The sequence below is a fragment of the Zingiber officinale genome, chromosome 4A (genome assembly GCF_018446385.1).
Source record: "Zingiber officinale cultivar Zhangliang chromosome 4A, Zo_v1.1, whole genome shotgun sequence".
NCBI classification, from domain to species: Eukaryota; Viridiplantae; Streptophyta; class Magnoliopsida; order Zingiberales; family Zingiberaceae; genus Zingiber; species Zingiber officinale.
This window is the reverse complement of record NC_055992.1, coordinates 131,644,003-131,659,303: the sequence shown is the minus strand read 5'-3', so window position 1 is coordinate 131,659,303 and position 15,301 is coordinate 131,644,003. Positions and strand designations below refer to the sequence as shown.

At 38.5% G+C, this 15,301-nt stretch overlaps 2 protein-coding genes across 2 annotated transcripts; both read right to left on the bottom strand.

Annotated features, from left to right (window-relative positions):
• Positions 1-4,060: 4,060 nt before the first annotated feature.
• LOC121973682 lies at positions 4,061-5,043 on the bottom strand. The gene has a single exon (XM_042525069.1). The coding sequence runs from the start codon at positions 4,974-4,976 to the stop codon at positions 4,395-4,397; it is 582 nt and encodes a 193-aa protein (XP_042381003.1). The 5' UTR covers positions 4,977-5,043; the 3' UTR covers positions 4,061-4,394.
• Positions 5,044-7,505: 2,462 nt separating this feature from the next.
• On the bottom strand, positions 7,506-12,963 carry LOC121971262 (GATA transcription factor 26-like). Its single transcript, XM_042522438.1, has 8 exons — positions 12,514-12,963; positions 10,537-10,893; positions 9,631-10,057; positions 9,448-9,520; positions 9,013-9,116; positions 8,745-8,931; positions 8,546-8,663; positions 7,506-8,099 (listed from the first exon to the last, which is right to left on the bottom strand). Exons 1-8 carry the CDS (start codon positions 12,551-12,553, stop codon positions 7,720-7,722), a joined length of 1,686 nt encoding a protein of 561 aa, XP_042378372.1. The 5' UTR covers positions 12,554-12,963; the 3' UTR covers positions 7,506-7,719.
• Positions 12,964-15,301: the final 2,338 nt, after the last annotated feature.

Sequence of the window (15,301 nt, the reverse complement as noted above, 5' to 3'; positions counted from 1 at the left end):
AAAACTTACGAAACTAGTTGATGAACCTACACCATTCAAAAATTTAAAAAGTTTGATATTTTTTGAATGAGTTTTAGGAATTCAATGGTAGTGTTGATGAGTATAATTATCCTAGGCCTTAATAATAAATTTGTGATAAATTTTATCAAATTTTTGTATGTTTAAAAATTCATTATTCTAAATTTAGGCTATCGAATTTAGATCCGATGACATAAATATATTAAAAAGATTTTCAGGAGTACATTAATTTTCGTTTGAAGTAATTTGGAATTCTTTAAGTCTATCAATCAGTTTAGTCGGAAACTAACTAATGGACCTATTAAGAAAGAGGAGGGGTATTTTGGGAATATATGATGCACGCAGATTATATTTATTTTTAGATATTGATTAACACACATTCACTTGTATTTCTCGATTATGATTTACGTTTCGCACCAATTTTATCCGCATGATTACTCTTTTTGTCCAGATATCTGCTCTGTGCCTGTTTTCCTTGACAAGGCATGATTTAGAGCTAAAATAAAGCAAAATCGAACTTTGAAGCAACTTCGAAGAAAAATTAGCTAAGAAGACTGTGCCCCTTGGCACAACCGTGTCTTCCAAAGCCTGATCCAGATTTTCCCACGCCTAGACTGTATCCAAAAGGTGTAAGTACCCTGAGGTAATTTTAATATGATCAACCAAGTTAAGTTAAGTTCTATTGTGGTTTAACCCCTGTGTCTAAGTGTGCAGGAACTTAGGAGCACAGGAAGTCGAGCGAAAGACGCAGCTAGCAAGAAAGACAACATGAGATCGAGCTGATGAGCTTGGCGCGTCCAAGAAATGAGGTGTTGCGAAAGAGTACACAGACGGACAAGGAGGTTCGTGACATTTTCGAGGTACGAGAAGCCGAAGTGGAAGGTTGCTCAAGAAAGCCGAAAAATGGGTTCGGGTGAGCGTTATTCCGAATGGCCGAAAACACCCAAGCAAGTGGAACCGAAGCGGAAGACTCGGACCAATGCGAGAGGAACCAGAGCGGAAGATCGAGACCAAAAGTCAACAAAATGTTGACTTTTTGGTATGGGCGCTCGAACCCCCGAGACAGCCCAGGGGCACCACGACTTTGCAGATGGCAATTCAACCCGGTCTAGGCGCTCGGAACTCTTCCGGAGGCTCAAACCAAAAACTTTATAGAAACGCGACGTGGCGCGATTCATTGCGACGAGGATAAAATTTTATCTCCCAAGCGCTAGGAACCCTTCCAGGCACCCCGATCAGGGCTATAAATATAGCTCTAATCCCAGTAGTTAGAAATTAACACTTGTAAACAATTCTTTTGTCTGTTCTACTACTGTTTGAGTTGTCAATGTTGTAAGAGGCTTTTCTGCTTGAAGAATACTTTGATAGTGAGCTCTAATTACTTTGATTAGCAATCCTCTAATTGTAAACCAAGTAACTCCTTTTGCGCCTTTGTCTTTAGTTGCTTCTTATTTCTTTTTATACAATTGTTTATTTTAATAAAGCTTTAAAGTTCGAGAAATGTCAGTTTTTATTTGCAGAGTTATTCACCTCTCTAGCCGGCCTCCAAGGGACCAACAAAAGGCACAATCATGCCTTCTTCCAGCAAAGCCAATGCCAGGGGTGTGTCTTTTGACCCGACCCATGCCCTATTTTGAGAAGTTCACACGGGCAGGTCGTGCCATGTTTTCTCAGAGATCCCACGGAAAGGCGGTGCCTAAAGGCACGACTGTGCTTGATTTGACCGTGCCTCACACAGTTAGTTCGTGCCCTGAGGCACGATCAGGCCATTTCTCGAGGCATGGTCGTGCTTATTTTTATCGCGACATACACGCCCCGATCATGCCTTGAAGCATAGCTGTGTGGGCGGATAGGCAGCGATCGTGTTCCCTACCAATAAAAAGGGACTTTTCTCCCCTTTTCCCGGGAGGAGGGTTTTCCTTTTGGGGAGACCCAAGAGATCAGTGCCAGAGCACACCCCGATGATTTCTCGATGATTCGTGGTCGTTTCCATCATCCGTCCATCTCCCAAACAAGGATTAGTTCCCGAAGACATCGATTTCATCTTGGCTAAGCTTTCTACTCTCTTCTTTATGTTTTGAGTTATAGTTTGCTTCCATTCATGTCTTCATGTCCTTTTTCTTTGTTCATGGAGTAGATCTATTGTGTTCTAGGACATAAGGAGTAATTGTGATGTATATTTAATGTAAACTCCATAGATATGTCAATTTCCTATTTCAATGACATGTGCACGTCTTGTTCTTGTTTGATAAAATGTGTATGTGAAGTTTAATTGCTTATATGTATTGTTTGATTGAACGAATGTATAGATTGAACGCCACGTAGAGAGAATGCTCGAGATCATATGACCAGGGGGGCTCAGTAATAGAGAGTATCCCTTAACTAGACATCTTGTACATTGCCTTAGAATGGTGGTCAATTCTCTATAAGGGATGATCTAATTAGTGCTTAATGGGGTTCCCCAATTTCGTGTTAGGAATTGATCTATATAATTTAGTCTGTATGACTGGAGACTCTTGGTGATAGAGGGTATCCCTTTAACCAGACTCTCTATGTTACCTCTTCTACTTAATAGCATTGAATGTCAATGGGATAGATACTCCGGTGTGACTGTAGCAAGGTAGCACCAGTATTTAGCTAGACACCCTATGAAGCATAAATATAGAGGATAAGAGATTAGCTATTCATAGTATATCAATGAGTATTAAAATGAAACCGAACTCCTATACTTGTCTTCCCAAGTCAACTATTCTCACTTTCTTACTCTCTTGTTCTTTCTCCAGCTTTCTCTCTCTCTCTCTCTCTCTCTCTTAGTCTTTAGTTCTCGAGCTTTCAAATAAAGTCCTCTCGGGATGGTCTAATGGCTAGCACATGAGGTGTTGTCACCATGAGATCCGAGGTTTAAATTTCAACAAAACCGAGATAAATGTCTCTCTTATGTGCTCGTCATTATTCCAAATGCTAGTAGTTGCCCGTGATTTACTTCCTTCGTGTTGGCCCTAGGACGGATTGGCGGGAGCGATGGAGGTGAGCGTATTCACCTTTTTGTCACCTTGAACTTTCAAACAAAAATTCAATCGTTTAGATAATTCGCTTTGCGAAGTCACAAGCGCTTGATCAGCAGTCCTTGATGATCAATATTTTTTTATTACTTAGCGACTTTCCGTGCACTTGCGGATTGACAATAATATGGTACGTAATTTGGATATTATGAAAGTTGGGTATGTAATTTGGATAATATCAAAACTTATTTATACGGTTCAGTAAAATACTGTTAAAAGTTCAACACTAGTGAGTTTATTGGATAAGTAGATGAAGAATCCTTAGTTAGCACATATCATTCTTTTTTCTATACTTACAATTATATCTGTCAGCTAATGTTGGCATTAATTCTACCAAGAAAAACTTAAAAGTGGTTCAACTGGATTTTTCAGCATTGGGCTGGTAGATGGAAAGCACAACTAACAATTAACTTTTTGGGTGGGAAAAAAAATCAAAAAATCACAGAAAAATGTGTTAAGAAACCCAAATTAATAATTGGAACATCCTCCACCTGCTTTAGATAAAAGTTTCGACCAGAAATATATTCTAAAGCCATGTTGAAGGCAATGATTCTAGATACAAAGCTTGAAAAATAAAGTAATCTCACAGACTTGGAGAAAAAAACTTTGCTGATATCAGATCCAATCTAAATAGCTTTCACTGATCTAGTCATGGTGTTGGCTGTCCATAATTAGGTTACTATTATTACATTACAGTTAGGCACTCTTGAACTCAAAACAAAGGGTAGATTTCAATTTTCCATTGAAGTTTACAGGCTCAAAGAATTAGAACCAAAGACAAACCTACACAAACAGGGTCAGTTAATCTTAATTCCCATCCATGATTAAACTGGAGCTGAATGAGAAACAAACACTGGCCATCTGCAGCAATACTCTAATATCTAAAGCAATCAGTTTTAATCCTAATACAGATCCGAAGGAAATCGGAAAAGTTTTTCTTTTCAAATCTGACTGAAGAGGAGAAATTTAGGCATAAATTCTAATCAAGAACACCGCTTGCTCAATGCTTTCCAATTTCACAGCTTAAACTTTGCTTACATAATTAAAGAAATTAAGAAATCCTACACGATAGATCACAAAATACCAATAAAATAAAAAAAAAAACATCTGAGAGAAAGTTCTCTCTTTTTTTTTCTTCTCAAGATTGGACATCACTCATTGCTGCATTCTCTCCAGTTTTATGGGTTAACTTTGCTTGGAAAGCTATAATCTTTGTATCAGTATACATGAAACAAGTATAGCTAAGCACTAGGATGTAAACACATTAATCATGATGTGTGGAAAAAGAGGGAAGGGATTGGTAATCGTACAGAATCACGAACCCAGTTCAAGATCTTCCTTTTTCTCCTTCTCCACGATCTGCCTGAATTCTCCACCGTTTACAACCGCCGCTGTCTCTTCGACTACAGCCGTTAAGTCGTCCCGCACGCGGAACACGGCGTGGAGCAGCACCAAGGGCACGCCGACGGCCACCGCTAGCAGAAACTCCAGCACAGCGTTCGTCACCACGATCTCGGTCCCGATCACGAAGATCACAAGCGCTGCCATAACTCTTCGATCGACGATGCGCTGGACAATGGCAGAATTGGGGAAGACCTTGAGGAGTGCGCCGAAGAAGAGGGCGAGCTTGGAGGCGGCCATGAGGAAGAGCATGGTGGGGCGGCGGTGGGGGAAGAGGGAGGCGAGGATCAGGATCCAGAATAGAAGCGCATAATGGAAGCGGAAGGATCGGACGTTGCGGACGGCGCGGACAGCAGCAGCTTCGGCGTCGGGCGGCGCGGCGAAGGACTGAGGCCTGGCGAAGCGAGCCAGAGCCTTGCGGGTGGATCGAACTCCATCTCGGGCGCGCTGCACTACGGAGGCGGAGCGCCGGAGAACGCCGCCGTAGCTCGCCATCGCGCTCCGATCTGGAGGAGAAGAAAAGACGGAGGCAAGGGCAATGCACAGACACGAATAATATAGCAGCTACTGTTATATTGTCCCGTTATACATAAATATCCGAAAAACGTGGGAGTTCGTAACCGAGTTAGGTACTTTGTCTTCTATCAAAAGCATGCCGCTCGGTTTCAATATTCTCAAATTACATCCTTTCATCCAACCAGCTTAGCTACTAATCACGCGCAAAATGGTCCTTTCATTCAAAGATGGTCATTTCTGTAAGAGAACGTTGCGTAAAATGAAAAAGAAAAGAAAAGGGGCGTATATAGAAATATTCCGGTTCGAACCGCCGATTCACGCGTAAAATTGGGCTGATCAGGTCAAAGTCATCGGGTCAAATCCATTGTTGGATCCAACGTTGACAGTTGACTTTCTATATCTCCAAGCACGCCATCCATATTATAGTTTTAAGTTTTAACACCCCGCCATAGGCCACTCATTACATGATTTACCTTGGAGTGAACAAAATTATAATTATTATTTTTTGTTTCATCTAGATTTAACACTTACGCAGCTCTCTTCATCCTAGTAGAATCTCATACACTCACTCAACGTTCTTCTCATACCCATAGTGGTTTCAGAAGGAGAAGGAATCTTATAGTCAAGCTAGTTCTACCTCCGATAGTCCCTGGCATACAACTGACCTTGGCAAGACAGGTCACAGCTCAAGCAAGGGACCAGACAACACAGTAGTACAGATGAGTGATTGTTGTCCCGGTCGCAACAGCTTGCTCATGTGGTTGGCCTATGGGTGACACCTCACTCGCGTGATCATCCATGTAACCGGCCTTGGGCTTGCATAATCTATATGGACCTTTTGTTGGTGCAATTAGCATCAATGGTCAAAGTCAAATTTTGATGAATGATAAATGATTTAAAGTTAGTGTTATGTTTGTCTAATTTTTTTACTGAGTGTACAAGAATTGACACGTCTAAAGGACCTGACATTAGGATGAAGCCTAGTTAGGTCTTAGGACCTGATAACTGACATGAAGTCTAGATAAGTCAAGGTATGACTTAATATCTGATAGGAAGTTCAGTTAGATCTGCGGGACCTGACAGCTAGCTAAAATTTAATTTGGTCTACAGACCTGACAACTAATAGGAAGACCTGGTAGGTCAAAAGGCAAGTCAAGTGATTGTAAATAGTAAGTGAGGTAAATCACTAGAGGAGATTAATCTAGTGAGGGTGAGTCCCATTGAGACTTAGGCCCTGATCCAGCCCAGCTCCAACCTAGGAGTCTAAGGTTGAGATTTGACTAGACCTAGACTGGGTCTAAGTCATACTACATTTAGGTATTTATAGTTGTTTTTCTAACTCTATGTTACAAGAAAATTAACATTTTGTAGGTGACTTGATTGATCGATTGAATGTCAGGGATCAGTTGACCGAACCCCAAAAGATCAGATCAGAATTCATCTCAGGATTGGATTTCGACCGGAGGGATCGATCGACCTAATGGTGAGGTCCGATCGACTGAATGGTGGATAACTAGCAAGCAATTGAGACCAGATAAACTGAGAGTGGATCAGAGGTTCGGTTGACCGAATGGTGAGGATCGATCGACCGATAAAAGTCAAGTCTCGAAAAGTGATCCTGAGATCAGTGGATTGGATCAGGTTCGAGTTGGCTTTAATAGAGGGTGCTCGAAGCTTAGAAAACACAACTTCCAAATAATCAATTTCGATCATTTTGTCATTACATTTTCCATTTGCTACGACTCTACTATGCCCTATTGTTGCTGCAAACCGACTCCAACACACGAGCTTAGCCAAAATTAATTCTTCCAAGTGTTGTAACAATTTTGTACATTTTCGTGTATATACTTGCAAAAAGAAACATATAAGAGTTGTTACACTTTTCTTCGTTTTGTGTATTCGAATTACTTTTCTGGTAGTTCCAGAAGAGAATTTAGTAGGTTGTTCATCGATAGGTCTGAGGGACCTGGGTCTTGGAGTAGGAGTCACTGAAGGCTTCAAATCAAATAAATACTCTTGTGCTTGTGTTTCTATTTTGTCTCATTTTTTTAATTATCTTTCTGTTACGTACTCAGTTTCAAAATAGAAAAAGATAATTTTTTAAAATCACATGATTGATTCCCCCTCTTTCACGTGCATTGGCCCTACACCTTCCACCTCCACGGCTATATAAGGATTTGTGAAGGTAAGTAAAGGTGTGGTTTTCTTCTCACACGCAAAGGCTAATCTTCTCCGCTTTCATTTTTTGGGCTCTCAATGATCTCTCGTGCAAGCGAGCCTTCCTCCTTTCAGCAACTTGACCGTAAGAGGGGCCACACTAATAACTCCAGCTCCGACCCCCGACTGACGTGTTTTGATCCGTAGGACCTTGAAAGTAGAGTCGCAAGAGGACAACCATCACCGTTGCAGTTGAGAAAGAATGAGAAGAGGAACCCGAGCAAGTGAAAAAGAAACCATAAACACAGAATAAAAAACAAAGAAGAAAATATTTCTAGTTTAAATATGGAGTTGTCATCACCTGTAAGAAAAAATTTCCAAGGTCAATAGGTTACACTCTTTTCTATTTTTCAATTAGTTTACAAATTATTTCACCATGGTTGATCATACAAGAAGAAAAACCAGCCCGAGCCAGTCCATAGTTTCTATATAATGTCAGTGCTACAGCATAGACTGAACTCTTCAACTATTTGTCTACGCTACTACAATGGTATCAAACCCTTAATTATCTATTACTGAAACTCGAAGATGGTTGCTCTTTGACTCCACCCTCTTTTGTCGAACTATTTCGGTTCATCTTCTGCTCCCATGGATGATGGCACAGTAGTTGTGCTTCAGGAAATGATGCGCTCGACGATGGCATGTTGAGAAGCAGATTGTCTTCAGTACTGTCGACGATGAACAACATTGAATTTCTATCAGGAAGAGAAGCAAAAAGCCTTCTCGGACTGAAGCAACAATCTTCATCGTCAAGAAACTTGTTTGCGTCATCAGTTACTTTTGAAATGGCACTAGATTCCAGCTGATTTGCAGATAGTGAAGGAGGAGGATTCATCAGCTCAGGCCTGCATACTCTTTTAGTACTTTTCACAGGGGTTTTGATATCTGAAAGAAACAGCATACCACCAATTGAATTAGGAGACATACCTACATCAGCATATCATGATTAACTCAGTGTTGGTTTTAACTAGTTTGTGTAAGCTACATGAATCATCGTAACTCTTCGTTGAACTCCTCGTGTCACTTCCTGTTATGACCTAGTCTTATGAAAAATAGGATTTAGATTTATGTTCATAGATTACACAACTTTAACCGTGGCTATCTAGCCAAAATCCTCAACCATTGTTTCTTCTCAGAAATGGGCACTTAATATGTCTACTTGTGGTTGAGAAAACCATGGAAGCCATAAATAATCAAGAGAATATACATTTGACCTTCATTTGGGGAAGAATGATCAAAGTAACACAAGCTTCGAAATACATACTGTGCAAGAATGAGTGGTTTGCTCATATCCATGTTTTCCTTCATTTAATTGAATCCAGGAAACAAACCTGAACAGTTATGTTGCTTGTCCCGCTGCCTTTTCAGGGATGCTAAATTGGAAGTCTGAGGAAATGTGGGTTTGCTCAGTGTTCCATCTCCTTCTCTGATCTTCTTAGAGGATGCATCCTATAGGAATTGAGGCAACTTATCAGTCAAAACCTGGCACATGTCATATATTTATGCTTTGTGTATACAAGTTCTTTGTACCTTTAATTTTTGGTAGAATTCTGACCATTCGATTCTTTTGCAATTTCGTAATACGAGCCTCTTTAAAGTTTTACACTCCTCAGCATTTGCTTCGGACAATGACAGATCAAAAACTCCGTCCTGAAGCAGTAGTTGGAAGTAAGACAATGTCTCCATAAATTGGGAGCTGGAGAACATTGCCTTGAGACTGCCAAATAAACAATCAGCATAAGAGCTAGAAAGTTTCTCTGACTAGAAGAATACAACTATAGAGATGCAACTAACTAACCTTTCAGGAGGTTTGGCAATGTCAATCAATGGTAGATATTTCATCAATCTCTGTCGTTCCTCAAATGTCAAATATTTTGTGAAACCCTCAAAGTCAATCAAAGCCTATGAAGCAAGAATGAGCAACACAAACCATGGTTATTGTGTATTACAGGACTATTAAATTCGAATGACAGATCACATATCCAAATGCTCAAGCTGTTATATTTTCATATGTTGAATTTGTGATCTTGACGAGATTCAAACACTAAAAAAGGTTCCTTCTCCTGCTCTTCTACCATGCTAAATTTGATTGAATACATTTATCCCATAAACTTAAGCTGATAAGGGAAGAGATTATTCTGTTCTTCTACATGGCACACGGAAGACAATTATATAACATTAACTGACATACAAAACTACACTCTATTGATGTAAACAAAAATTAGATTCTTACACTTAAATCTGCATAACCCAAGGGAGAATCTCTATCTTGCAACATGATCATTTGTTCATGAGAAATTGTGTCCCTGCAAAGGATGGATGGAAGTTCAAATTCCAAATCAAGCTAATTTTAAATCTATTAGTATGTTACTGGAGTAATCTTTTCATGCCAATAAATGAAGCCTCAAGATAGTACCTGTAGATGGTATCTCGATATACTTGCGCTGCTGACTTCATTGTGTCCGCACTGGATTTAGTACAACTGGTTCCTTTGTTATCGCTATTTACAGGTGCGGATATTGAGCTTGAATATCCTTCCTTAATGGTTTTAAGTTTTTCTACTGGAAATGAGCTAGCTTCTGATTCTTCCTCAATGGATTTTGGATATGGATGCTTAATGAGTAGACCTCCATAACCAATCTCAGAAGAATCAAATGGAATTCCACTTTCATAAAGCAGATTGTCATCTTCTGAGGTTCTGGACATGTTTGAGGCTTGTTCTTCGTGCAAAATGGAATATAGATCCTTTGTGAGTTTTTCAATAGAAGAAGGTTTAGGGCAAGCCAAAAATGCTCTCTTCTTAGAAGGTACTAGTGAGTCCCATACATTTGACTGCACCGAACCTGAAAAGTAGATTAAAAAAATTGAAGAACAATTTGTAAGCAGTAGTGACAGGTTAGAGCTTAGCAAAAGGAAGATGTTCTGGATATTGGATGCTGATGGTCAAAATTGAAGTGATGAAATTTGAACGTTCCAGAATTCTCATTGAAATTAGAACATTTTGATATTTACCTATTCCTCATGAAGCACTACTAAAAAGCAGAGGAGACAAGTGGTGCTAAGAAGGCTAGTTTCAATCATTGAGCTTAAATGTTTCAAACTTGATGCTAATCTATGTACAAAAGTTCAGCCTTTTTCTTTTAAATTTTAGAAATAAGTATCTTTATATAAGAATTTCACAAGCTTGGAATCAAAGAGAAAAGATCTATCATTAGCCCAAAAATTTAAGCTGCTAGCATAGGATTGTCAATTCATGATTTCACAAGCAAGGATCATGACCAAACATCTTTGATTTAAGAAGAAAATAAAAAAAGATGATAACCTGTTATCTCACTCGCATCAGTTGTGCCAAAATGCACACAGCTATCTGAACCTGAAATGGCTGATCCGGAACTAGATCGATTGCTTGTATCACCCTCAACAATCTTATGATAATACTGGTCTGAATGCGGCATTGCACGATCACCTTCCAATATACAACTTTCGTTCTTCTTTTGCAGTTTCTTCTCTTTGAAGAATACAGTAATCTTTTGGGGGACTTTTACTTCAGTTGCATCGAAAGCTTCTCGAGCATGCAGAGGCACATAATTTGTCAATGAGCCCTTGGTTCTCCACCTGGAACCACATGCATTGCATAAAATTGGCTTTTCAGGTGGCCCATTCCTCCAAAGAGGAGTACCTATTCCACATCAAGGTTAAGTGATGATACTATTGCCCAAAAATATAATAATAATAGTTTATATAATGAAAGAGATAACTGGCGGAAATCTACTTGCCTGTAACTCAAGCCAAGTAAAACAAATAAGACAAGCAGCAATCATTTAAGTTGAGATAAACATAACATGATTATGCTACCAATGAAAAGAACAATGGTTTTCAATGAAAAGACATGCAAATTCTGGGGAAATTTTAGTAGGAACTGAGAAGTCTAAAGCTTAGGGTATAAGAATTTAAACTTTTCTGGAAGCAGTAGGATGTAATATTGTCTATTAGTTCCATGGATATTAAAACATCACAATTCAATTTAAATGATGGCATGACATGATAAACCATCTATATAATTCTTTCCTCACGATAAATGGCATTCCTATCAAAGGTCTTCTGTAGAATTGTCGTAAATGAAACTGAACTCCTGAATAAGGTTGTCTATGTTTGAGTGGAGATTAACAAAGGAGGTTCATCACTTCAAAGTTCTAGATAAGTTAACAATGATTGAATCACTGTTGATCATTGGTATCATTTTTTGCCTGAAAGAAGTACTTGCTTGTAAATAATACACAAGAATCACAAAAAGCGATAAAAATAGGATAAAGTATTAGCATCGCTAAGTATTCTTAATGACAGGAGAATAAGCCTCAAGTAAATAAGCTTCAGGTCCAGACATGTTCCTAGTATATCACATCAAAAAAGGATTTGAAGATGAATGGACAGGACACAACAATGTAAACCAAGAAATATATCAGCTCTTCATAAGAAGTAATAACAAGTTCCCTCATCATTATCACACTTTCTCAAAGCTTAGTGTTAAGTGAAAACAATGTAATGCAAATTGCATTTTGGGATACACCAGAATTTGGAACCTAGAATAAAGAGCCTTTTAGAAGTGCAAAATGAATACAGTCATCTAACTGGATATGGAGCACAAATTATGCAGTTGGAAGCAAAAAAGAATGAGTCCAAGTCCCGAGCAGTGGATGCTTGTTTTTAAACTGACAATTGGAACAGGGAGAAGGCAACAAAAATCTTCCACTTTTGCCAATACAAATGCATATCACAGGAATTTCTCTAAAGCAGCCTGTGAAATTACATCTTAATGGATTGCTAGAGAGGTAATAATGTTTCTGAGAAGCTACTCGCAGTCCACTTGGGGGTTTCAAATCATTATTAGAGGCTGAACCTAATGGAATGGAGAATGCAATTCAATTAGACTAAATTAATAATATTACACATGATGATTCCCATCCAACTAAGTAAAGCTTAGACCTGGACGACTACGCAAACTGAGCAACACAACACAAGAAACAAACATCAGCTGAATAATTCAGGAACTGCTTTGCATTCCATAATGCATTCAGCATGTTTCAGCAATGAAATCTGACGGCAAGCAACCAGCTGTTCCGGAGAAATTAATGAAAACAATAAGGAAAGAACCGTAGGAACATATTTATATCACTGGCCACAAAAGTATTTGTTAATTTAAAGAGAGCAAATCAATTGAAAACTAACAACAAATGGAAGAACAAATAAGGGAAGAAAGTCCAAGATCCAGAACCGCTCATAAACGTGCAAAGGAACTCACTTGTAACTCCACAATGACGGCAAGGTCCTTCCTTTACCATTTGTCTCACCCCTTCCCTCTTCCCCTCCAATAATACCAATAGAAATCAACGCAGAATAGAAAAGAGCAAAAAAATAAAATAAAAGATCTGATTTTTATGTGCAGAATTCCGCTAAAATTAGGGGAAAAAAATATCTTTGCTACGTTCCAACAGTTTGAAAGAGCTGAAAACAAAGCAGTAAGACGAACAGCCCTCTTTTGAACAAAAAAAGCTCTAGAATTATTGTTTCTAGTCCAAGCAGACCACAGAAAGAAGGAGAGGAAAGGGGGAAAGGAAGAGGAAACAGGCGGAGAGAGAGAGAGAGAAAGAGCGTGGAGGAATGGAGAGGCAAAAAGGAGGAATTTTGCAAGGTCGGATGAGGAGAGTGGGCAAATCCAATGGAAGGAAGGAGTCCACTGGCTAATCAAAATTAAATGGGGGGAGAAAAGTAGAAGAGATGACTAGGTGAGAGGAGGCTCTCCTTTCCTTCTCTTTGTTTGTTTCATTCATCTAATAATAATAATAATAATTATTATTATTATTATTATTATCTAATTTTATTCGTTTACTTATTCGTACCACCTTTTCCCCTTTGTTTTTGGGTTCGGAAAGCATTGGGTCGTTCACGTATACGTTTAGGTATTTAAAACCTTTTTTTTTTAAATACTTGCTTTATTATTTAAAATGATTATGAGATTAACACGAATCATAGTTCATAATCACGATTCAAATAGTAAAATCGTATTATGCTACTGTCCAAAACCAAAAATATCAAATCGCTGCTGGATATTTTCAAATCGTCTTTTACGGTGGAATTAGAGTAGAATCATTGGGATTATTTAGAATCTATAGAATTAATACGCTTATGTTATAAATGATTCTACCTATTTTTTATTAGGGCCTACTTTGTTAGCTTTTAAATTATAATATGTTGATTGAATATGTATTTATATGGATTATTCTGATTGAATGTGTATTTATATGAATTATTTTTAGGAGTGTCAAAAATGAATCCGATTCGACGATTCAATCTGAGTCGATCTGAAAAAAATCATGTTCGGGTTGGATATTTTCGGGCTCGGGTCTGGTTTGAGTTGGACGGTTGAAGAGTAAAAAAGTTTCGGGTTGGGTCGGGTTCGGGTTGACCCGGGTTGACCAGAGTTGACTTAAATATAGGGTTTTTGGGGTTAAATCAAATTTTATTTTAAAAATTCAGATGTTTTTATATATATTAATATCATGTTGGTATGATAATGATGGAGTATTGAGATAAAAATGAAGAATTATAGGGAAAATAGTCCAAAAAAATCATTTTGAATCGGATTTTCGGGTTATATGGATTATGTTCGGGTTGATCGGGTTCAGGTTCGGGTTGAGGTGTTTTGGGTTGAACTCGAGTTCGGGTCAGATTCGGGTCGAGTTAAAAAAAAAAAAACTTAATCCGACCCAACACAACCCGATCCATCCGAATTGACACCCCTAATTATTTTGTTGGGTTGAATGGCTGGCTGGTGCTACAAATTGATTGTTAAAAAATTTATGATATTTGATTTTGTGAATTAAGAGAATATAATTGAGGTTGCGGTTATTGTCGCTCGTTAATATAAATGTATATATATATATATATATATATATATATATATATATATATATATATATATATATATATATATTAATTATTAATTATGTATCACTAAAAAAAATATACAAGTATAAAATTTTAAAGATTTTTAATATGATATTCTACTATCCAATCATACAAATCTTATCTTGTGACTCTAAATCAAGTTTGCATAGGATTAAGATCTTAGGAACTATGATATGAATCATGAATAACATATTTAAATTTGTCTTTACGAGGTACCTAGTTAGTTAGAGGATGACAGATTTATTACAATGAGACAGAATTAAATCTCGATAGATGCATACTCTTGATAAAAAATTTCTTCCACCTCCTAACTACTTAACAATTGACTATAAACTGAATCTTTAATTTGCTTTCTTTAATATAATTAGGAGATAGAAAATGAGTGTAATCATGTTGTTTTATTCCACTAAATGACATCTTAAAAGATAAAACTATTGTAATCATGATTATATTATTCAATTGACTTTTAGGTTAATATTGACTAGTAAAATCTTTTGAATTTTAGATAAATTATGATATTCCCTTGCATATAAACCTACATATAAAAAGATATATGATCATGTCCGAACGTTGAATCAATGGACGCTGGGCACGTGGCGCTCTCCGAACTGATGACGTGGATCTCCAGCTGGTCGTAGGGATCTCCGGCGAACCTGCAAGGAAGTCGGGCCGGAAAGGGGTTCCCGGCGACGACCCTCCGACGCTCAAGTCAAGCAAGAGGAAATTATGAAGTGGCTCCAAAGATCCTAGATTGCGTGATTGCGTACCTCCGCCGAAGTGTGAGGACCTTTATATAGAGCTGTGAAGAGGCTCATGCACACATACCGAGGTGAATACGTGTCCTCTAACCATACCTCAGTATGGGCTTGTCAGAGGAGTTTGCCTGACACCATACTGCTACAGCCCGAGCACCTCTCTGATGTGACAGCAAAACCTTCCTTCATAGGCTTCTGCGTATGGGTTAGTCGTCGAACACGCTTGTTGTCAGAAGATGTCCCCCGATGTTTCCCTTATCCTTTTATCTCTTCTGTTCCCGCGCCGAGCATTTGGCCGCTCGGCAGTCCCATCACGTCCGACCGGACGTAGGTACTAATCCGCTCGGGAGATTCCAAGTCGTGTCC